Here is a 26013-nt window from a genome sequence, read left to right as displayed (position 1 = left end):
TCAAAACCTTATTCTCTTCAGAAGATTTATTGTAGATCTCATGATTGAAAAATATCCATTTTGTTTATCATTTTATCTTTTATATCTTTATTAACATAGAAATATTCCAGAACAAGTCGCATCTAGACAGAAATATGTTGACAAAATATCATCTGGCTCTGTGATTCTGTTGAGCTATGACCTCTGACCCCCAAATATCATTCACTACATATTTTCTCTTCAACACTCAACAGGTTCATCATTCATCAAGGAAAGGTATTTGTAAATGAGATCAAATAGAATTATGTAATTTTCTGTAGGCTGTTTGTGTGCCAATTAAGTTACATGTATACTGAAATCAGACCACAACTGAAGGAGGAGTAGTATTTTCATTTTTTTTCCCCAGATGGACAGCTAGACTGACAGGTTGACACTTTACTATCACATAAGCTCTTCTGGTCTCTAACCAACAGAGCTTTAAAAACAGTTTAAAGTAATAATGCTACATTATGCTCTCACAAATAAGAGGCGATTTACATTATATGTACCTGGGATACTGTTGCAACGTATTTTCTCATGTTTGTTGTAGTTATTAAATCCGGATTTTCCAAATCCACTTTGCTTGTTATCCATTTCAGGCAATCCCAGCATTTTAAGTGTCCGGTCTTTGAAGCAGGAGCAGGAAATAAAAATGGGTTTTCTACAGGAACTCCAATATCTGACCTTTTGCTGTTAAGAAGATCGACAGCATCCAACATATCTCTTGTTAGCAGAACCGGGACTTTTCTGTCCCTCTTTCCTACAATTTCAACAAGCTGAAGTCTGAAACAAAAAGTTTTTAAAAATTGATACAGATTTGTTTTTTTCATGTTGTGCTGAATCTGACAGAAATTAATATTTTTTTCTTCTCTTAATTGTTATTTATGTGACAATTGTCAAATATAAGCAATATACAAGTATATTCAATAATTGTATTTACCTGTCCATCAGTTTCCTCTCGATTGCCGAAAGAGTGGAAATAATTTCAAGGTTTTCAGCATTACCAGTTCTTCGGTTCAAGTAAGCAGATAATTTCATTTGACTTGTTTCCCCTCCTCGTCGCTTGTTAAATATAGTAATCCTGCACAGCACCACCATTGCCAAGTTCCTCCAGTTGACAGCATTAACATGTTTCAATAGTAAAGTACTAAGCCTGTTGATTTCCTGAAGAAGGAAGTTTTTCAGTTTTACGATATCGCTCGTCAAAGGTAAAACATCTGGTTCGTTGTATTTCCTTTCCGCCATTGATTGTCTCGCGTGACTGCTAATTTTATCTGTCCATTCTGTTTCATGTAAAATTATGAAGTTTTCCGCATCCTTCCTCCCTTCCTCATCCCCATCTCGGATCGCCCTGCCTCTTATCACCTCGGCTAGTCTTTTCAGGGAATGTCCAAGTTTTAGCGCAAGGGAAGGCAGATGGTATTTTTGGCATCCTTTTTCTGTTAGCTCTGACGGATTTGAGCACATGTTTTTAACTGCATCTGCTACTCTGTCAAATTCCTGAGGTTTGATGAAATCCTGAAATACTACTGACTCTGTTGACAAGCACCTTAAGGACACTAACAGTCTTCCCATCTGTCGCAACTTTTGCCTGACATTAGGTAGTCTTCGTTTTCCCACTCTTTTCAGCATAGCAGATCCAAGTAATATCAAGCTGCTGTCAGACTGTATTGCCTTCAAGACATCATCAGATTTCATGCCTGTGAATATTTCCTGAACTTCCTCTTGCAAATCTGAATTTGCATGCAAGTTGGAGTAAAGCAGAATCTGGGCTGAATACAGCAAAGGCTTTTCATCTTCAGTTTGCTGACTTCGAAAAGGACATTCTTTAGCATGTCTCCAAAGTTCACTTTTTACAAAAAAACCCAAACAATGGGGACAGGGTAGAAACTCATTGGATTCCTTTTTTTTTGTTGGTCGTCTCTCAACAATCAAATGTCCTTTGTTTTCTGTAATCAGTTTTAGATTATAATGAAAGTCCCCCATATTCCTTAGTTTCTTCCACAGCAGTTTTCTTTCTTTTGCTCCTTTCTTTTTAGCCAAAATTTCAGCCACCAATTTTTCTCCTGGATGTTTTGTTTGCAGATGAGATGATATCTTGGAGAAAGTGTCACCACAATAGTAACAAGCATGTCTTTTGTCATATACTCGCTTTGTTCCTGATTTCACAACAGGTGCAACTGAAACTTGAAGATAGAAAAAGTTTATATAAATATGCATGCATGAGCTTACATGTCGGTGCATGTATCAACTTTTTTATTCATACTAGAGGCCCATGGGCCTTTAAGTTAACCTGAGCATCAAAACAACTTTACAACAATTAAATTTGGTTCATGTTTTATACCAGAGGTGATTACTATCACAATTTGAAAAGGCACCATTGCTCATCATAACTTTACACAAAGCATTTACAGTTTGGTTACTTAATTTGATGATTCTAAGCCAATAAGTACCCGAGATACTTAAATCTAGCCATAAAATGTCGAAAGTAGGTCACCATGACCCAAATTTTGGTTGATATTTTCTGAAGACCAACAAGAGGCCCATGGGCCTTATAGGTCACCTGAGCATCATGCAACAACTTTCCAACGATTGAATTTGGTTTATGTTTTAAACTAGACATCATGGCATTCACAATTTTGAAAGGGCACCATTGCTAATCATAACCATACACTTTCGTGACTGCACTGGATACCCCTACTATATATATTACATTGAACAAAAGACATTTAATATTTGTAAAATATTTCTTGCTTTTATTAATCCTTAGTGTTTGTCAAATGTATAAGCAAATTTTCACGGTAAGATGTTCATTAGAAAGAAAATTATACCATATCTCAATAATTTCCGAACAGCCCTCGTAGTGGTACCTTAGTAATTTGATTATCATTTTGCTACACTGAATATACACTGTAGAATAAAAAAAATGAAGATATTCACATACCTGTTGCATTAACACATGCATCTTCTTTGGTTACACTTTCCACCTTGGAGGTCACCTCCTTAAAAAAGATTGAACTTAAATTAATACCATAATTCATTTCTATTCAATGGAAAGCACAAACCCTCACCTGAGTAACTGCATTGGCAGATTTTCCCCATATGTATTAAATTTTTTTTTTAAGAAACATGACGAAGGAGGGAGACATTTTTGTTTTAAACTTTTTATTGCCCCCAAAATATGCTGAGGTAGCTTTTTACATTGTACAAAACCTAAAACAATGATGAGGGAGGTGATTTGTTTTTATTTTATTGATTTAGCAATAAAACCCCTTGGAAGAGATAAGGGAGGGCCTGAGAACCAAGAAATTAATTTTTTTGGCTTTATTTAATAAAAGATGTTTTCCAAGATTACCTTAAGGGTAACTGGATGGAACAAACTTATATGTACACCATATGAAGATGCTTCCATACAAGTACAGTACCGACCGGACACAAAATAACAGTAAACAAACCCGGATTGCACCCCGTGTTCACTCTCTAGGTCCGCTTTGGGTTCACTCGAGGTCCGTTAGGTTTGATCCCAAGGAAACCAGGAGCACACCCATAGCACACCCGTACCGGACCCAAAGCAAACCTAAAGCGGACCACGAGAGCAAACCCCAAATTCAGTAGCAGTCCCAAAAAGCAAACCCCCCTTTGGTATTGTTTTACAGAGCTGTCAATCAGGATTAGCTATGAACCAATCAGCGTGTCGATCCATCAAATTTGCATATAGATCTAAATATCCATTGGGATAAAAGATCGAATGTATTCAACACCTTTTCTTCCTCTAATAAAAATAAATGCCTAATAGCCCACTATTAAATAACTTGGAATTTCTCAGGATGAAATTCCGAGAGTGGAGAAGTCAAGGAAATCAATCATAAATCTACGTCAAATGTACAATTGAACTTTAGAAACAATGATCAATTCCACAATTCCATTACTGTTTTGGAATACACAAGGGTTGGGGCTTATACTGGCGGCAAGATTAAAGTGGGCACACAGAAGCGGACCCGAGCAAACCTGGGAATTGAACCAGGGGTCCACTTCGTGTTCGCTCTGGTGTTAGGTTGTGTCTGGTCGGTAGACTCGGTACTGTGTAATATATCTTGGCATTGCTATTCTAGAGATTAAATATCAAACAAATACATATTACCGATAAAAGGGTAAGTATTTACCATCTTATCCGAAAATTCCTTTTCTCCATGGATATCCAACTCAGAATCCTTCTCCAACGTGTCCTTTAAAATTAAAAAAAGGTCAATACCATGAGACTTCAATAATATTACATTTTAACATATTTAATTTATTATATACCCTCTTATAAATAGCTAAATATATATAGACACAAGAGGCCCACTGGCCTTATAGGTCACCTGAGTATCGTGCAACAACTTTCAAACAATTAAAATTGGTTTGTGTTTTAAACCAGAGGCCATGAAATTCACAATTCACAATTTTGAAAGAGGCACCATTGCTTATCATAATTATAAACTTAGCATGCTTACTTTATTTACCTAATACCCAGATGTAGATCAGAGTAACAAAGAGAAAATGCACTTCCACTTTATAGCCAGTTGTGCACCTCATCCCAAAGGAACCATTGACCCTGTGGCCACATATTTAAAAATCTTGCAAATTTTATCATAGAATGTTTGATTAATACTAAAGAGCAGGTTTCAAAGCATTAATTTATTTTCAGACTATGACCCCCCCCCCCCCAACTAGGGGCCATAAAAATAACCATTTTGCTAGATGCACCTTTCTTCATCATAAATATATATATTTGGATCATTGGCATAAAACCCAGGAGCAAAGGAAAGGTTTTCAAAGAATAAATTTATTTTCACTATCTGATCAATAGAGTCCTGCCCTAACACCATAACCCCTGAGTGACCCTGGGGCCATAAAATTCACAATTTTGGTAGAGGCACTCTTGCTCATCATAACTATGTACTTAGTTGGTTTATTTAATACCCAGGAGCAGAGAAGAATATTTTGAAAGAATTCATGTATTTTCACTATATACTTATTTAGCCCTGCCCTAGCACTAGAACCCCTGACCCCATGGCCATGAATTTCACAATTTTGGTACAGGACTCAATGCTAATTACAATCATGCAAACGGTTTGACTGCTTGATGTCCAGGAGTAAAGAAGAAGATTTTGAAAGATTGCATTAATTTTTTTATGTGGTTTTTGCCCCACCCCTCAGGCCCCAGGGGGGCAAGGATCATGAAATTCACAATTTTTGTTCCCCTTTACCCATAGATGCTTTGTGCCAAATTTGGTTGAAATTGGTTCAGTGGTTGCAGAGAAGAAGCTGTAAATGTTAAATGTTAACACACGACGGACGACGACGGACAAAAACAGATAGCAATAGGTCACCTGAGTTTACTCAGGTGACCTAAAAAATGCAAATTTACTATTCAATGTCATTTTGCAAAAAAAGAGAAATAATAATAATAAATAATAATAATAAAGACTCAGTGTTTCTATTTTCCAAAATTTTCAATTTTTTTTTGGCACTCAATTGTTTTTAAACTATTTATCAGTTTTTAATTCAGTCACTCTCTTTACCTTTGTTAAGAGTGGCCATATGTCAGAGCCTGTATCATCTTCACTGCTTGAGTCACTGACACAATGTGTTTGTCTTTCTAAAATAACAAAATAAAGAAATTATATTCTACATTGAAATAATGATGTATGTTCATTTATGCATTTGCAACACCCCACTTTGCCCTTATATGGCCCTACCATATAACAAAGTTCCACAGCTTAAAGAGATTAGAACAAAGAACAAAAATTTTAATTAATGCTATTTTAGTGCTTTGAAGAAGGAAATTGCATGTAAACTAGTCTAACCTTTTGGGGAGGGCACCCATTCTTCACCCGAGGACTCAAAATCATAATAAGGAACTTCTTCAGACAGTTCCTGTGAAAGAAATCTCCAATTAAAACTTTTACTCCTATCAAACCATACTTATGAAAAGATTCAGGTATCCAGTCATCAGCTGTTCCAAATTCTTACCTCTGTTGGTATGTACTGGGATACAGGATAGGCTAACATAGGCAAAGGTTCTGTGGAGGGGGCCTTAATAACTGCTTCACTTTCGTTGACTTGTTGCATTGCCACTGTGTCGTTGTGATCACTGAAATACAGAACCACACAGTTTTCAATACAAGAATAATAGCAATCAAATCTACATAGAAGCTCCTAATATTTTCTTATTTACCTTCCATCTTCCTGGGTTTTCTTTTTCTTTCTTGTACACTGCTGAGCAACATCAGTTTCCATTTCTGAAAAATTTAGGGCAAGTTTATCTTTGGCCAAATATTTGTAACATGTTCAATGTTAAGCTTAACTTCAAAACTTGTCCTTTTTATTTACATAACAAATAAATGCATACTCTCGCAAACTAGGGAAACTGGAAAATCCACGGTAGAAGTCATAGGACAAGCTTCCTCTATTTCAGGATTAGTTGTAACACTGAAATCAGGTTTCTCAAGCAGTTCCTGTGAAAGAAATCAATTAAAACTTTTACCTATCAAACCATACTTATGAAAAGAATCAGGTATCCAGTCATCAACTGTTCCATTTCTTACCTCTGTTGTAACACTGAAATCAGGTTAGGCTAACATAGCAGGTTCTTGTGAAAGAAATCTCCTTCACTTTTACTTCTATCATTGCCATGTGTCTTATCACTGAAATAGAGTACCACACAGTTTTCAATACAAGAAAAATCAAATCAAATCTACACAGAAGCTCCTACTTTCTGAAAAATTTAGGGCAAGTTTATCTTTGGCCAAATATTTGTAACATGTTCAATGCTAAGCTTAACTTGAAAACTTGTCCTTTTTATTTACATAACAAATAAATGCATACCATATTCTTACCTCTGTTGGTATGTACTGAGATACAGGATAGGCTAACATAGGCAAAGGTTCTTTGGAGGGAGCCTTAATAACTGCTTCACTTTCGTTGACTTGTTGCATTGCCACTGTGTCGTTGTGATCACTGAAATACAGTACCACACAGTTTTCAATACAAGAAAAATAGAAATCAAATCTACACAGAAGCTCCTAATATTTTCTTATTTACCTTCCACCTTCCAGGGTTTTCTTTTTCTTTCTTGTACACTGCTGAGCAACATCAGTTTCCATTTCTGAAAAATTTAGGGCAAGTTTATCTTTGGCCAAATATTTGTAACATGTTCAGTGCTAAGCTTAACTTGAAAACTTGTCCTTTTTATTTACATAACAAATTAATGCATACTCTCGCAAACTAGGGAAACTGGAAAATCCACGGTAGAAGTCATAGGACAAGCTTCCTCTATTTCAGGATTAGTTGTAACACTGAAATCAGGTTTCTCAAGCAGTTCCTGTGAAAGAAATCTCCAATTAAAACTTTTACTCCTATCAAACCATACTTATGAAAAGATTCAGGTATCCAGTCATCAACTGTTCCATATTCTTACCTCTGTTGGTATGTACTGAGATACAGGATAGGCTAACATAGGCAAAGGTTCTTTGGAGGGAGCCTTAATAACTGCTTCACTTTCGTTGACTTCTTGCATTGCCACTGTGTCGTTGTGATCACTGAAATACAGTACCACACAGTTTTCAATACAAGAAAAATAGAAATCAAATCTACACAGAAGCTCCTAATATTTTCTTATTTACCTTCCATCTTCCAGGGTTTTCTTTTTCTTTCTTGTACACTGCTGAGCAACATCAGTTTCCATTTCTGAAAAATTTAGGGCAAGTTTATCTTTGGCCAAATATTTGTAACATGTTCAATGCTAAGCTTAACTTGAAAACTTGTCCTTTTTATTTACATAACAAATAAATGCATACTCTCGCAAACTAGGGAAACTGGAAAATCCACGGTAGAAGTCATAGGACAAGCTTCCTCTATTTCAGGATTAGTTGTAACACTAATATCAGGTTTCTCAAGCAGTTCCTGTGAAAGAAATCTCCAATTAAAACTTTTACTCCTATCAAACCATACTTATGAAAAGATTCAGGTATCCAGTCATCAACTGTTCCATATTCTTACCTCTGTTGGTATGTACTGAGATACAGGATAGGCTAACATAGGCAAAGGTTCTTTGGAGGGAGCCTTAATAACTGCTTCACTTTCGTTGACTTCTTGCATTGCCACTGTGTCGTTGTGATCACTGAAATACAGTACCACACAGTTTTCAATACAAGAAAAATAGAAATCAAATCTACACAGAAGCTCCTAATATTTTCTTATTTACCTTCCATCTTCCAGGGTTTTCTTTTTCTTTCTTGTACACTGCTGAGCAACATCAGTTTCCATTTCTGAAAAATTTAGGGCAAGTTTATCTTTGGCCAAATATTTGTAACATGTTCAATGCTAAGCTTAACTTGAAAACTTGTCCTTTTTATTTACATAACAAATAAATGCATACTCTCGCAAACTAGGGAAACTGGAAAATCCACGGTAGAAGTCATAGGACAAGCTTCCTCTATTTCAGGATTAGTTGTAACACTAATATCAGGTTTCTCAAGCAGTTCCTGTGAAAGAAATCTCCAATTAAAACTTTTACTCCTATCAAACCATACTTATGAAAAGAATCAGGTATCCAGTCATCAACTGTTCCATATTCTTACCTCTGTTGGTATGTACTGAGATACAGGATAGGCTAACATAGGCAAAGGTTCTTTGGAGGGAGCCTTAATAACTGCTTCACTTTCGTTGACTTCTTGCATTGCCACTGTGTCGTTGTGATCACTGAAATACAGTACCACACAGTTTTCAATACAAGAAAAATAGAAATCAAATCTACACAGAAGCTCCTAATATTTTCTTATTTACCTTCCACCTTCCAGGGTTTTCTTTTTCTTTCTTGTACACTGCTGAGCAACATCAGTTTCCATTTCTGAAAAATTTAGGGCAAGTTTATCTTTGGCCAAATATTTGTAACATGTTCAGTGCTAAGCTTAACTTGAAAACTTGTCCTTTTTATTTACATAACAAATTAATGCATACTCTCGCAAACTAGGGAAACTGGAAAATCCACGGTAGAAGTCATAGGACAAGCTTCCTCTATTTCAGGATTAGTTGTAACACTGAAATCAGGTTTCTCAAGCAGTTCCTGTGAAAGAAATCTCCAATTAAAACTTTTACTCCTATCAAACCATACTTATGAAAAGATTCAGGTATCCAGTCATCAACTGTTCCATATTCTTACCTCTGTTGGTATGTACTGGGATACAGGATAGGCTAACATAGGCAAAGGTTCTTTGGAGGGAGCCTTAATAACTGCTTCACTTTCGTTGACTTGTTGCATTGCCACTGTGTCGTTGTGATCACTGAAATACAGTACCACACAGTTTTCAATACAAGAAAAATAGAAATCAAATCTACACAGAAGCTCCTAATATTTTCTTATTTACCTTCCATCTTCCTGGGTTTTCTTTTTCTTTCTTGTACACTGCTGAGCAACATCAGTTTCCATTTCTGAAAAATTTAGGGCAAATTTATCTTTGGCCAAATATTTGTAACATGTTGAATGCTAAGCTTAACTTGTATACAGTCCAGTCTCAGTAACACGGAAATCAAGAATCTGAACATAACATTTCCAGATCTAAATTGTTTAGAACAGTATTTTTATTCACAAGTGATCAATTAATAAGAATGTACTAATAGTTATCAAACTAATAAAAAATTCGCTCATTTCATTTAAAATCACTTAATTAAATGACAGAATGCTATGTTGATCAGCATACAATTTTAAACACTGTATGCATTCGAATTCACTACCTTGGCATTTTGTCACCCATCCCCAAGGCCTCCAAACCAATGATAATTTGTGTTGAAAAATATCTAAAAGTAAAGAAATTGCTAAACACTCAATTACTGGTTTACTTCAACCGGATTGCGATTGCAGCGGAGCGAAACGCTTGCATAGTGAGTTCAATAGACATTATGTACAAACGGAGGAAATTCAAGTTGAAATCTGCACATTGTTCAAAGAAATATTCATGATCCCTGTGAAGCATATTCTAAACTAATAATTATTTTTCTGGGAATTCACCCTTTTCCTGTGAATAAATTATAAGGTGCCCTATTACCCCTTAGTTACTTAAAAAATAAAAATGGTAGTGACATTTATACCTAAATGTAAGTGATATTACTTAGATGAAGAAAAAATGTTTATATCACATGACTTTCATTGTGTTTCATATTTTCTATCTTTTTATCAATGTTTCTATCTATATTTCTTTTTTTTTGGTGTGTATAAATTTATTATTGTTCTTCAATGTCATAATATAAGTCTAAGATTTACTTCCGGTAGAAGGGGGGTGTGGTTAGCTTTTCAGTGAAAAGCTACCCCCCTTAGCTTTTCACTGAAAAGCTAACCCCCCTTAGCTTTTCACTGAAAAGCTAACCCTCAACGTAAATCCAAGTTTTGTTCCATTGCTGGCAGAAAAGGACACTGAAATTCGTAATTCCTCACCGCTAACTGTATAATAAATCGTTAGAAACATCGTAGAAGCGATTATTCATCAAATGTAAGCTTAAAAATAAAACGACTGTAGCCCAAGGTAGGCCATTGCGAGTTACCGATTTCTCTTCGCGAAAATACACAGTGATTACGATCGAGGCGTACAGAATCCTGACTATTGTCGCGAAAGTTCGTAAATTCCCTGATAAGCAAGTTACAATAAGCCATAAGTCCGTATTGTGAAGCGTTATTTACATGACAAGTTCCAACAAACGATGTCCATTACTGCTGAAGGTGGCGTCTCTGCGTCACTTCCTTATTATATGACGTCATGTTCGCAGTGTCTCGGGTCTTTCCGGCGAGCTCGGAAAAACACGATTGATCTGAAGCATTTTTTATAAAATATGAAAAGCTGAGAATAAATATCAGCATGCTTATCTTTAAAATTAAATTGTTCAAGTTAAAATACCCTTGTAAAAATTAATTGCAGGTACCGCAAAGTGATGTAGATCTAACAGGTAATGAGGTGTACATGAAGTGGAATAAGTTGTATTTGTTAAAATTTGATTAATTTGTTCCCAGTTTTACAGTTTTTGTTGTTGTTGAATTTTTAAACTTTTTCCTGGTGGTAGATTGTTGGTATATAAATGCATGGATTTTTTTTTTAAATATTTGGTTCGACATTTGGCTTCTTTAGTAACGTAATGTAATAAAATAACCTATTCTTCATAAATGATATATAGTTATGTAACTGAGATTACAAGATTTCCAGGAACTTCTAAAAGGTAAACCAATAAATCAATCTTAAATTTCTGAAGATTTTGGATCCACCCATATGCTTCGTCGCCGTTTAAAGACGCATTTTTAGTGTGCAAATCTTTTAGATACAGCAAAAAAATGACGTAGACCTTACTGTTACGTCATAGAGCTCTCGGGGTTCAGAGAAAGAGAAAACTAAGCTGGAGGATTGTTCAGACAGGAAGGGGGATTCAATATTACCTGTTTCTCTGTTCTTCTCTCTCCGGCATTTCTTAAGATTTGATACTGCTGTACGGAACCGGTCTGTTAATACCACAATACAAAATAAAATGTACCCGTAGAAAGGCGCATAACAGGTGAAATATATTTTAAATTGACCATTTCAAAAACTGGATTGGGCAACCACTCTCCCGATCTTTTTTAAATTGTAAATTTTGTATATATACTTTCGGTTTAATTCCAGAGGTAAAAACACATATTAATTAACGGGGTACCATTCGCTTTAAAACGTAAAGTAATGCACCTTCACGCACATATGACAACAGTTAGATTATCTATCATGTTATGATAAGATTTACTAATGCCAATTTGAGGCAAATTCGTTTATTTCCTGCAAGGGTTATAAGAATTTGTTATAAGAATTTGACGGAAATATCTAAAATGAATGCCGCAAAAAGTGGACTGAAAAACATACGGCCGAAAATGCTGGAAATGTGGTATAAAAAAGTGGTTTAAAAAGATAACATACAATTAACTCTGAATCTGATACACGGATTATACAACACATGTACATTTATGTTGGTATCCACTATATACAGCCCCCCTTTTTTTCTGGACTCCGTGAACAAATGAACAGATGTTGTTGGACCAAATTAGAAGAAAAAAAAAAGAAAAAGATCCCATACTAGTGTATAATTGTTTTAAAGTATCAGTTATTTAAATAAAATAAGAAATTTGCACAACTGAAATATATAACTTACGAATTTTTTTCATAGTGCAACCCACTCATTTAAACCAAATTAAACGTCATATCTACCTATGAAGGAATGAAATTTTTTCGAACTATATATACCCCCCCCCTTTCCTGTTCAGAAACATCTGAATCCGCTCCTGTATTTTATCAGAGAAAGTAGATTAATGACGTTTGTCAAGTGTTTGTATTTCTTATGATATTCTCTAGATATAATTATACATTAAATTTTAATTGTAATTATTATTTCCTGCAGTGTGATTTTTTCGTGAATTTACTTAAAAAATAACACAACAAAGAAGAAAAGTAGAATTGCTTTGTTTTAAGTTATGATTGGCTGTGATATGAGAAGGGATTAACCTAAAAAATTAGTTACGTTAACCCTACGTGTATTTGAATATCTTCTCCCAAGCAGCTTTGGTGTTGGGAACTTTCATACATTACATATCTATTTACTTATCCCTCTCTTTTGTTAAAAAAAAATGTTACTTAATTTTACATGATATGAAAATCAGTCAATATGTTCAAGCAGTGTTGTAGCACTTGTCGAGCATCATGTGTGTTATTATTTGACCGGAATTATGTGATGTGGTCAACTTGACGAGATAAAAGCCAAAACCCATGAAAAAAGTGGACAGCCAGTAATTATAAATAAATATTATTTCCCATAATCATACATTATGTGAGTATATAATATGTTTCTAGTCAAGGGTATGAAAAAATTAATCTACGCCGCAACTGACTTATTTTTACTACTGTGTATATAACAATATGTGTTGTTTTTTCTTAAAATGTTTTCTTATTAGACAAGAATTCTTATTGTCCAATAATTAAACCACAGGAAGTATTTTAACTCATTCTGCACCATGCATAAATAACATGTACTTCTAAAAATTGATTTTAAAAAAAGACGAAAAAGAACACAGGTGGATAATTAAGGAATCGCTGTTTAGTTAGTATAATATGCCGAGGCATCAACGATAGTGGGAAACATAAATTAACCCATATTTTCCACTATCGTTGATGTCCCTGAAATACTAATTACTAGACAGTGATTCCTTATATTTCCATTTTTATACTTTCAGAAATAAAATTGTAGATTTAGACTTTAAAAATATAGACATACATTTAAATTAAACGAGGCCTCCCATGCCAATTTCAATAGTTCTCGCTCACTGACGTCAAGCACAAAGGCACCTGCACGAGATTTGCATGCATATATACTAGTATTTGGCCTCCTTAGCTGCAGACACAGGGAGATGCGCACGAGATATGCATGGCTGTCTTATAAGTTTAAAATTACACGACAAACACTGCTGGGGTAGCAAAGATTAATTAATTGATTGTATAATTATTGTTTAACGACCCTCTCGAGAATTTTTCACTCATATAGAGACGCCACCACTTGACGGTTTGTTTTACCCTAGTGTGTCTGTCCGTCACAAATTTTTGGTCGCAGTTTTCTCGGCAACTACTCATCGCAAATACTTTAAATTTGATCTTTTCTATTTGTGCGTCTGTCCGTTATTTGTCGAAGTTTTCTCAGCAACTACTCTTTGCAGATGCTTAACATTTTAGTACCTTCTTTTTAAAGCATGTCATACGGTAGGATACACTTATGTTTACTTCTGATGTCAACTTCCTGTTTATCCGTACGTCTGTTCGTACCATACTTAATAATTTTTGTTGCAGTTTTCTCAGCAACTGCTCATTACAGTTGATTGAAAATTTTGCGCATACTTTATTGCATCTTCGCCAGCCAAGGGTTTCTGATACGCTACTCACCTATGAAATTCATGAGGAGAGTTGACAAAGATTATCAGGAGAAATCCTTGATTAGCAAAGGGGGGGGGGGGATGCCTGTCAGGTCTGACTTACATGTATATTTAACAACAGATTTTATTTCTAGGATTAAGAGAAGGAGTTTTATACTTACAGACTTTCTCACTGAAAAATGTTGAAAACTTTACTATAATTGTTAAAAATGCCCCCTCCCCTAAACAAACGTATATTTACCAAGCAGAAAGGAATATTTGTCCCTTAATATACCTTTACAAACTGTACCAAATTTGAAATTATTTGTCTTCTGGGTAAGTCAGTAACACTGTGGCTTCACGTACAGGTGGATTGAAAATTTTCGATTTAATTTCAATCCGATTTTTCCAAACGTCCGCGGGTCGAACTTGTAGCTAGCTGAGGTGGATTGAAAAAATTTCGATTTTTCAATATGTAAAAAATCGATTGGTTTATTCCCCAATGGCTACTGGAATAAAAACAAGTAATTATCACACTCAATTAATTCAAGGGGTACAGGTAGAATTACAGTATAATAATCTAAATAATCTACCATAATTGAAACAAAATAAAATGGAAATTCATCTCATTTTACTTTAATTTGAGCACTGTGTTAATATTTTGTAAACATATTTTTTAAATAAATAATTTTACAAGTTTTTGTCATATTAAAAACTATAAATTACTCTTTAAGTTTATCGATTAAGCACTGATTTTCACATTATGTATGAGATAACACTGTTTCACTTTCATATAACATATATTTACAATTTATTTAGTCCATCTCCGTATATTTCTTTGCAACTAAAGGATTGCTATGAAAGGTGAAGAAGTTCATAAACTTCATCTTGATTTTATGATTATTGAATAGAATGTTTTGATAATTCAAAACGATAGATAAATAAAATAAATTAAACAAAACTTTATTGAAACCTTTTTATTTATCATACATATATATCTACCGGTATATTTTAAAAAAAAAACACTTGTGTTTATTTATCTAAAAGAGTTTAAAAATGTAGCACAAAAAGGGGTAATAATTTTTAAGGTCTCAATCAATACTATTAATAATTTGGGGAAAAAATTAAATTAAAACCAGTACAATAAAATTTCATTTTCTTAAATCAATTTTATTACTTATATTTATATACATTTTTTTTTCAGTATATTTCGGAAGGGCAATTGAAAACCCTCTGAATTAAAATATTTGAATGAATATATCTGATTTACAAAATATTGCTTATCCAGGTAAACACAGGTAAGGTCTACCTGTACCCCTTAAACCCTTAATTGAGTATAATACTTGTTGTATATTCCAAAATCAGGGAACACACCCCCGGAAGCCCCTTACGCTGTTTTGTGTGTTTTGATTGTAACAGATAGAAATAAAGTGTATATTTTTTTGCCAAATTTGGCGGTTATACTTTAAATTTGATCTTTTTAATTTGTGCGTCTGTCCGTTATTTGTCGAAGTTTTCTCAGCAACTACTCTTTGCAGATGCTTAACATTTTAGTACCTTCATTTTAAAGCATGTCATACGGTAGGATACACTTATGTTTACATCTGATGTCAACTTCCAGTTTATCCGTACGTCTGTCCGTACCATACTTAATATTTTTGTTGCAGTTTTCTCAGCAACTGCTCATTACAGGTGATTGAAAATTTTACTTGTTTTAATTGCATTTCGCCAAGGGTTTCTGATAAAAATTGAATTCATGAGGAGAGTTGCGTATCAGAAATCCTTGACTAGCGAAGATGCCCGTCAAATGACCTGGGTATATTTTATGTACATATTCCATAAGAGAAGGGGTATTACTAGTGAGCATTGGCTCACAGACTGCTTGCTCTAATTTGTGAATTCATGAAATGTGAAACTTGATATGTTATGTACTTTTTCCTATAAAAAAAATGTATGGTTACCCTTTCACGTTAATATGTCATCGATATAGAAAACCAACCTTATTATAAAAGGTAAAATAAAATTAGATTACTACATAAACACACACGAAATAAAAGGTTGAAAATAATAAATTTAAGGAGTGTATTTTTTAAAGAAAATTTTATTGTCAATTTAACATGAAACTTTTCTTTCAAAGACACTGCAAATGTTTTCGTTATACATTTTGATCGATGTAAGAAAGCTACGGCTACTTTACATTTATTTTATACATTTGTGCGAAAATTGGGAGCGAGAAGTCATGTAAAAAGGGTTTTCTTTCTGGCTTTGGAGGGGCACTAAAACGGTGTGTCACGTGACAGGTAAATGAAACTTAATAATCCTCTGTTTTCCTTTTAGATTTTTTTAATCTTGTTATTTTTATTTGAACCCATCTTTGATGAAAAAAAGTGTTAATTAAATTATATAGAGCGCATAAAGAAAATGGTTTTTTTGAAAATAATGTATATAAAAGGTATGAGCAGAGTTGTTATAATAAAATAAATAACCCGCTTCCATTGACTGCGTTAATTTTGATTTTGACTTCAAGTGAATTCATTACGTATTGTCCATATGCAAGTGTGCGTGAAAACATTTCATATATTACATAATTCATTTTGATGATAAATAATAATGTTAATATTTATATATATATGCCGCAGGCAGAGGGCGACATGTTTACATCTTTCCTGTCACCGGCTGGCAAATATTCTGGTATTGCTGCCCGGAATGTATATAGAACATTTTTAAGCATGAACTTTTTTGTTCATAATAAATTTACGTTGAATATAAAAATTTGTCCTTTTTTTTTCAGTATATTCTGACACTTGTGTTGAAATGTCATTTGTTGTATTTACCGCTGTAGTTATGTAAATAAATTACTAATTGTGATGGTTAAATAAATGCAGACGTTGCTGATTTTTAACTTTGCAACTAACTACGTTATGCTAAGTAACTGCCTCTTGAAATACCCGACGTAATTAATATGCAGCGTGATTGCACTGCGAATTTTGAACATAAAGTTTCCGGGGAACATTCAATTCAGGCACCTTTTCCACATGCATAGTGTGATGTAAATATTATACATATTTTATTAAAAATGTATATTACATTACATTGTATCCTTCAACATGATCTAAATGATCTAGTACACCTGCAAGTGTACTCGTGAAAACATAGTTACATGTACATTGTACTTTTCATGATCTAAATCACGTCTTGGAGCGTGTTTGGTTGTCATTATCAGAATTTAACAAATTACTTGTTTTAAATTTTGCGTGTCCTAACATTTTTTAAATTTCATAGTGACATCACTGTTAAATATCATACAGGCACGTAGCAACGGGGGGGGGGCTGTTCCTCATTTTTTCCCAACATTACTTTTACTATTGAAAATCTTCATTGAAAGGTTGGTGCCCCACCCACTTCTTACTACAATGAAGCGATATAAGGGAAATTTAGTATTGCGCCCTAAAACATTGATACTGAAAGAAGTAGGCAATGAAAAAAGTTGGCCTCTACCTCAACCCCCTTCCCCCAGAAATAGGATTTTTGAGTTTGGAACTTTTTTTTTGCTTTTCAACCTTTTTCAGGTATTAAAAGTTAAACAAAATTTTCTCTGGCTTGCCCCCCCCCCCCCCCCTTTCAAAAACAATGCTACGTCACTGCCATACACACAATCAAATTTCAAGAGAGAGAGGAGAGATGTCAACATAGACGCTGATTGAAAACTACGCCTGCCATTAATATAGACTAAGTGACCTTAAAACTACTCTGGGTACATGTCAAATTCCGGACAGCGACACTCAATTACCACTGTTTCAATTTTGATTGAAGGCAACAATTAAGGCATTGCTTTTGTACAAATGTTCTACCTAATATAACCAAGTATACGTAATTATCCAGAACTCGAAAAAATATATCGACAGTCCGGAGAGCTACAGTGCCACCCATTAAAAAAAAATGTGTATTTATTGCGCTGTGTTATGGATATTTTTTTCCAAATTCTTAAATCAGATGAAAAAAGCTAGATTTTAAAAAATCTTACCCCTCTATCAAGTACTCTCATAGTTTACATCTGTACGAATTGGACCGAACTAATCTTGAAAAATCAAAATGTCAGTATAAATAGACAAATTTTCATTGATTTCAATTTCATGGCTAGGAGGGCTATTAACAACAATTATAAAGAATGTTGTGTTGTGAAAATAGTGAAAGAATATGTTAGGAACACACGGTTAGTAATATTTTGAGATGACAGTTTTAAAAACATGGAGAAATAATTCGAGAAACAGCGCGCTTTTTTTAGCGCAATAACTATACAGTTTTTAATAGGTGGCTCTGTAGCTCTCCAGTACATCGATGTAATTAAGATATTTTTCGGAAAGTTGCGGTTCTGCAGCTTAAGTATACATATCTCTTTCTGGGAGGGCAACATTACCGCTACATCGCCAAAAAATGTCAACTCGTTACCGCTACATTTTCCCAAATTTTCGACTGATCATTACCGCTTTATTTTTTCAGTAGAAACAACTCATTACCGCTACACATTGAATCAGCCAGGTATGCAGGTATGGAATAAAAGTTCCAATCAGAAAGCCTTCACAAAGAATTCAGCATGATGTTTTACAGTAACTGTTCTATTCTAAATTTTTGGCAATATCGACAGAAGTTACAATGTATATAAATATATGGCAGTGTGAAATAAAACGTTTACTTAGGTTGCTGCCATGTAAGCATAAACTGCTTCAAATAATTGAATATAATACTTAGTCCATGATTTGTAGTATCCCGTTCTCCATATTGTGTGAATGTGAGATTTTGTATTTCAGGGGATACAGGTCTTATGCATGTTGTATTTTACATCAATCTGTACACGCATAAGTGGCTGGCTAACGAAATAGGCAATGTAGCGGTAATGTATATTTTTATATGTAGCGGTTATGTAATGTTTTTTTTGTAGTGGTACAGTAAAACTCGGTTATAACAAAGTCGCTGGGACCTATGAAATTACTTCGCTATAACCGTAATTCGTTATAACCGTATAAGAAATTCATTAAAGTTTATATAGCTGGGGATCCAAGATGAATTCGCTATATCCGTGAATTCGCAATATCCGTGTTCGTACTAAACGAGTGTTACTGTAATGACTATGTACATGTAGCGGTAATGAAAATTGCTTGTAAAATATTTTGGATTCACTTCAGTTACAGCTTGGTTGGGTACTCTCAAAAAGATCCGCAATATGGCGTTAAGTCCATCCATTCTTTAAGTCTATACTCTTTGTAAAGAAGGTTTCAAATAAGTTTCAATTTTTTTATTTTCTCAACGAATTCTAGCAACACAACCGTTGTACATATAGCCCTCCTGGGCCTGAAATTGAAAACAATATATCGAACATATTGCTTATGTACACTGCCATTTTGGAAAGCAAGATATATAATTCGGCCCAACGGGCTTAGTACAGATATTTTATATGAGAGTAGAAAATAGGGCTCAAAGGAATGTTTGAAATATATAGCTTTTGTATGTACAGTTGAGGTGGGAATTTGGACAAATTAATTAAGGACTGGGCGCTGACTTTTTGTGCGCAATAATTTTTTTTCTATGGCTGGTTCTGTCTGTAGCTGTCCGGTCATCCATCCCAATTTTTAGACCAGTGAGCTGCAACTCGGCCAAAGGGAGTTGTTATGTTAAATTTTATTGTAAACTCTCAAATGTATCGAGATATCTTGCGGAAACGAAAGTGTTAAAGACAGAAAGACAGACGGGCGGACGGAATAAGAAGGAGGAATAGATCAACGAACACAAGCAAAGAAAAGAGCAAGGAAGAGATGGACTGAAATGGATAGAAGTTAAAACACGAAATACATCTCATCTAATATATCTCTTCTTTCTGCTTTATATAATGCTTGTTTACCCTGCAGACATCTGTGTAACGGATGATATTAACATTCAACACAACTACACACAAATAAAGCAATTGCAATTTAACTTTATAAACAGCATATAAGGTTATTTGAGTTCAAATTTTTTATCTAAATTAACGTACATAACACATTACATGTGTATTTACACTATTATCTTAGAAATACACCACATATATGGCTTTAATGGAAAAATGGGGGGGGGGGGGTAAAACATTACGACCAAGTTTCCAGGATAATCTAACGACACTGAAAAGTATACTGAAAATTGAAATGTATTAATTGAATACTAAAGTATATATAAATTTATATATTCTCTGTTAAAGATGTACTCCTCATACGGACGCATGCATGTGCATCAATAATAGAACTATAGCATATACATGTAATGCTAGAACCGTGGCATATAATAAAGTCATAGCACAAGGCAGCCATGTCCACAGTTTACTATGTATAGGCAGCATTTTGGGGGACACCCACACCATTCGATAAACCTCGTCTTATTCTGTAGCCTTCGTGAGGTACGAATTGACCGAATTGTATTGACCCCCCCCCCCTTTTCTACGGCTTTGCACTTAATTTGAAATTATGTTCAATCTCGCTAAGAGCAACATAGTTTACTCCTTACCATCATATCTAAATATTATGCAGAATCAGAACAATTTAAATTAAAAGGGGTCCGAGTTTCCGGGGGGGGGGGGGGGGGGGGGGGGCAAAGTTAAAAGGTGAACAGACCAGAAGGGTCAATTTCCAGTTTTCCGGCGTTTCTACTGATACACTTCACAATTCAACTTTCCATCTGCTCCATAGAATCAGGGAATCTCTCGCGTGCGAACTGCGTTTTTGTTCCTTCAATAGTTTCCTATAAAAGTTTCTCAGTTTGGAAAACAAGAAACCAAGTAAAGATCTCAAAATAAAAGAGGAGAGGAAAGTGTTTGTCAAATCGGTGAGAAATCAGAATCCGCAGTAAGATGAAAATCAAGCAGGGTGTGCCTCCATTAAAACTTGTTTTCCTAAAGTAAATCCCATAGTTCCATCAAGTTTTTTCCCCTATTTTAATATTCATGCATGGCATTCAAGCAATACACCAATTATTGGCCTGCAGAATCAAATTGTGTCTTTTATTTTTATGCATATAAAAAACCTCTACTATTCTTTATTAATCAAATAATACATGTAATATGTTTTGTAAAATTACGACTTAAAAGTATAATACGAACCATACGAACACGTGCCATACAAATTTGATCATAATGACAAAATCTGTTTCTCATCAAGACTTTTGGAATGAAGCGGTAGTTTCATAATAGAGGGACGAATTGAATGAAAAATAGGAGTTATCATTTATTTTCAAGGAAAAATGGACAAGAGAGAAACATCTAACTTTACAAATTAGGGGAAAAAAATAATAAAATAAATAAATGAATAAAAATAAATAAATTAAAATAAATCTTTATATATCTGAACAGTTTATATATCGACAGTCTGACACCCTCCCCCTTCTCACACAATGGATCACTTAGCTGGACACCCGTCCTCTTCTTCTATTTTTTTAATTGAATAATGTTGTAAGTATTCTATATATTTCATTACTGATTGGGTGTATTTCAAAACGCACACGTGTAGGGTACTGCACAGGTACGTGTCTACAACAGTAAAAGCTATGTCATATTTATGCTTTAAAAGCGTTTTAGATTAGGAAAAACATCTAGGTGGATCCTAGTATTTCAACAAGAAAGATCATAACAAATTAAATTTTCTCAAGTTGAACTCACGTTTCTTGTAGATCTATATAATATTCGTGGTCGGCAAGTATTAAAATTATATTAGTAATATAAGCCATTGATTGAGTTGGACATGAGGAAAAAAAACGTAAAATAACTGCATGAACACAAAACATTATTCCATTTCCTATGAAGAAAGACCTACAGTACATCACCTATCAAGCACGCACATAGTATTTGGTAGTCCCCTCGCCCGATACGAGACTGTAAAGTTAACTGGATTAAGAAAATATTTTGAAGTGAACATTCCATTACTAGTGCCGATTGAAAAAAAAATCATGCGGCATGCACACACACCAAAATAATCAACACAGCAGTCAGCTGTAATGAAACTTAGAATGAAGAAAAATGAAAACAACTTCATGCACTTACGCACACACCATTATTAAAAAAAAACAAACAGCGGTCAGCTGTAATGAAATAGAATGAAATAAACTTGCTCAACGTGTTTATACCTGTTGTGAAATCTTTAAAGTATAATTATATACCTGTAAAAATGAGGAAAAAAACGTTGTAATCATATCGATGATATAGATATACAAAAAGCTATGTCAGCATTCAATCACGGATAAATTTACCCCCACCCAAAGATGTACGATTATAGACCTCTGGAACTATATAGAGGACGTAACGTAAATCAACACAAAAAAATACACCTTTTAATAGCATCAGTTTCACAATCACAAAAAAAAATTAATTCTATAGCAAGTAAGGTAAATCAACATCCATCTTTTTTGTGAAATAGATTTATAATTGATTTTGTTCTTTCTCAGCTGATGTTTACTCCATAATTTTCCATATAAAATAATTGATAGTATAGCGTGTATTGATAAAATTGATCAATCTTAAGTGAGCAGTGAAGGGTATTAATTCTACTGCAATTAATATTATTTATTTATAAAATAATCCATGCATTTCATTAATTACTTTCTCTATTCTCCATTCAGATATCATATTCTGATCAATCGAAATTTCTCGTGTTTTTCCGAGCTCGCCGGAAAGACCCGAGACACTGCGAACATGACGTCATGGAATAAGGAAGTGACGCAGAGACGCCACCTTCAGCAGTAATGGATATCGTTTGTTGGAACTTGTCATGTAAATAACGCTTCACAATTCGGACTTATGGCTTATTGTAACTTGTTTATCAGGGAATTTACAAACTTTCGCGACAATAGTCAGGATTCTGTGCGCCTCGATCGTAATCACTGTGTATTTTCGCGAAGAGAAATCGGTAACTCGCAATGGCCTACCTTGGGCTACAGTCGTTTTATTTTTAAGCTTACATTTGATGAATAATCGCTTCTACGATGTTTCTAACGATTTATTATACAGTTAGCGGTGAGGAATTACGAATTTCAGTGTCCTTTTCTGCCAGCAATGGAACAAAACTTGGATTTACGTTGAGGGTTAGCTTTTCAGTGAAAAGCTAAGGGGGGTTAGCTTTTCAGTGAAAAGCTAAGGTGGGTTAGCTTTTCACTGAAAAGCTAACCCCACCCCCCTTCTACCGGAAGTAAATCTTAGACTTATATTATGACATTGAAGAACAATAATAAATTTATACACACAAAAAAAAAAAAAAAAGAAAGAAAGAAAAAAAGAAAAATAGATAGAAACATTGATAAAAAGATAGAAAATACAAAACATAATGAAAGTCATATGATATAAACATTTTCTTCATCTAAGTAATATCACTTACATTTAGGTATAAATGTCACTACCATTTTTATTTTTTAAGTAACTAAGGGATAGTAGGTCACCTTATAATTTATTCACAGGAAAAGGGTGAATTCCCAGAAAAATAATTATTCCCAGATATAATAATTCCTTTTGGGCCAAATAAAATTATTGTTTGTATGGAATTGCCATCCTCTGTGAAATCCCAACTGAAAAAAAAAATATTGGCAAAATATTGGAAATATTTTTTTAACATTTTTTTGTCTAACATTTATTACAAGTTTGTTTATCAAAATAGATAAAAATTGGGTTTGGTGTCCACATTAATTTAACAATAATGGTCAGTAAAACGCTTTCTTCATAGTATTTATGATGTAGCGGTTATAATATCCTCAACAAAATGAAAGGCGATTAAGTGTCAGACCAGGCTGGATATGGTACATCAGTACATGTATTACTGAAATAACTTTTTTTTTTTAATTTCTATTTTCAACTTGTGTTTTCCTTATAACTTGATATAGAGAAGGTTTGAATGTGCTTGATGCTAATCTATTTATATTTTCAAATATTAATCAACTATCAATTTATAATCTTTTCCTAAATTTGTTTTGGGAAAAAAAAACTTTTTAATGATTTTTTTTTTCAGTTAGAAAGTACACAAAACCATCACCAAGAAAATAATGAATATTGAATACTGAACAGACCTTCTCTTTCATTTTATCCCAATCCTTCATGAATTTGTCTTTGTACTCATCTCTCAGCAATCCTGTAAAATACAGGTTTGATAAATTTGTTAGTACACTGATGCCACCATATGGCAACTTATGGTGAAGGTTTAAATTTCTTGAATACATGTAAAATTCCAAAGCCAAGATTTAAAAAAAAATGTTGTTACCCAAATAATGGTCTTGGCTTGAACCATTGAAAATTTATGCTGAAGGTTAAAGAAAAATTAAGTATTTTTGAAAAGTAAGTCAAAAGTCAGGGTCAATGATCAAAATCAATGTTGGCAAAGGGAAAGTCTAGTCATAAGAAACATACAACTAAAATATGAAAGCTCTACCTAGCACCATCAACTAGGTGAAAATATTTTTGCCAAGTTTTTGGAAGGTGGGTCAAATTCCCAGGTCAAAAATAACAATACTCAAGGGTTTGAATCCCACAGTGGGGCATGGTGACCGGTCCTTCGGCTGAGACTGTATAAACCAAGGTATTGTGTTTTTCCACTGGCAAGTGGTGGTGTCTCGATCAATACGAGTGAAAAATTCTCAAGAGGAATGCTAAACAACATATAATCAAATCAATAAATCTTTTCCTATTTGAAACACTTAAATCTTCATATATAATGAATAAGGCTGCTTCACACAATACAATTTAAGTTTGAGCTCTAAAAAAAGAAAGTATGTAAATATAGAAATAAATACCTTGTGATTTCTTTAATTGGAAATCACTTATTTCTCTCAACCAATTAGATCTATTTAGTAAAACCCTGAAAGAAAACCAGAAAATCCCACTGTAGCTCTACTGGTTTGATCTTTTAACAAACTAAGGAAGAAAAAATTAGCACTTTGACTTAGAACGTTGCAACAGCAATAAATAGAATAATGTTCATTGATTGAGCCTTATAATCTGTGTGGCATGATTGCAATCAGACTAAAACTGTTGAAGGAATAACTTTTTAAAAGAATTTTACAGCAATTTTAGATTTTAGTTACCATGGCAACATCATTCAAAAAATGAAAAAGTGAACAAGGCATTTCTGTATCTTATTGGAGTCTTCATGCATGCCACATACAGTGTTACATTAAAATCTGACAGAACTGTTGGAGAAGTAGCATTTTGAAAGTATGCCACAGAATTTTCTTTTTTGGTAAATAAATTAAATAAAACATGATTGAAAGCTATGATGACATTGTTTTACAACATATTTAAAACCCATGTTATTGAAATTAAGAAGTTTATTTCCCTAATTCATAATTACTTGTCGCATATCTGCGGTGAATTTCTTTGATCTTTCTGTGGTGATATATCCCATATCACATATGCGATAATACTTTCCACGCCCCTTCATATGTCACTAAAGGAGGCAGAAATAAGGTCATGAGAAAAAAACTTATTTTATTTCACAAGTTCATAACTACAGAAAAATGAACCTGTTATAGCTATTTCTTAGCCTTTGATTAAATAAAAATACATGTATTTAACTCAGTTGAAAGTTCCCAGTCGTTCAAAAAATTAATCCATTTTGAAAAGTTACAGTAAAATCCCCAAACTTTATATCTAGTTAAACTCCTTGATATTTGTTTCTGCGATATCATATTTGTCAAGTGCCTGACTCCAAGATAAATCGTTAAAATCTTCAAACTCAGTGAAAAAGTCCGAGTCAAATTCACTAAAAACGTCCGACATATGATGGAGAGCTAGTTTGAAATGAATAATTTATTGAATCTTAACTGAATATTTTTTTTATTGAATTTTGACACTCTCAATGAAATTTACGTCATCAGACATGTGACAAGTTGCTTACATCACAGATGCCTCGTACTATTGGTTATATCGTTTTCATGAAAACGATATAATCAATACTACTCGGCTTCTATGATGTAACCTATACATATTTAATACTGGTATTTTAATATCAGTTTAATATCATATCTTTTCATATGTATCGCACACTAAAAAATCT

At 33.9% G+C, this 26013-nt stretch overlaps 2 protein-coding genes across 2 annotated transcripts in view; one reads left to right on the top strand and one right to left on the bottom strand.

Moving 5' to 3' along the window:
* The window catches only part of LOC134263394 (CD109 antigen-like), a 97394-nt gene that overhangs the window by 53119 nt on the left and 18262 nt on the right, over positions 1-26013 (top strand). The gene's annotated exons all lie outside the window — the stretch shown is intronic.
* On the bottom strand, positions 7101-9262 carry LOC134263393 (uncharacterized). Its single transcript, XM_062745726.1, has 12 exons — positions 9224-9262; positions 9022-9127; positions 8848-8911; positions 8643-8763; positions 8441-8546; positions 8267-8330; positions 8062-8182; positions 7860-7965; positions 7686-7749; positions 7481-7601; positions 7279-7384; positions 7101-7168 (listed from the first exon to the last, which is right to left on the bottom strand). Exons 1-12 carry the CDS (start codon positions 9260-9262, stop codon positions 7101-7103), a joined length of 1086 nt encoding a protein of 361 aa, XP_062601710.1.

The sequence above is a fragment of the Saccostrea cucullata genome, unplaced genomic scaffold, assembly GCF_032062105.1.
Source record: "Saccostrea cucullata isolate Sc308-1 unplaced genomic scaffold, CSIRO_AGI_Scuc_v1 ctg1577, whole genome shotgun sequence".
NCBI lineage: Eukaryota > Metazoa > Mollusca > Bivalvia > Ostreida > Ostreidae > Saccostrea > Saccostrea cuccullata.
This window is presented reverse-complemented; position numbering and strand designations above follow the sequence as displayed.

Coding starts and splice junctions, on each gene's coding strand:
- LOC134263393 (XM_062745726.1), bottom strand. CDS start 9,262: ATGTTAGCCTATCCTGTATCCCAGTACATACCAACAGAG. Junction 8,183..8,266: donor AAAACCCTGGAAGATGGAAG/GTAAATAAGAAA, acceptor ACTGTATTTCAG/TGATCACAACGACACAGTGG. Junction 7,750..7,859: donor AGTTTCCCTAGTTTGCGAGA/GTATGCATTTAT, acceptor TAAATTTTTCAG/AAATGGAAACTGATGTTGCT.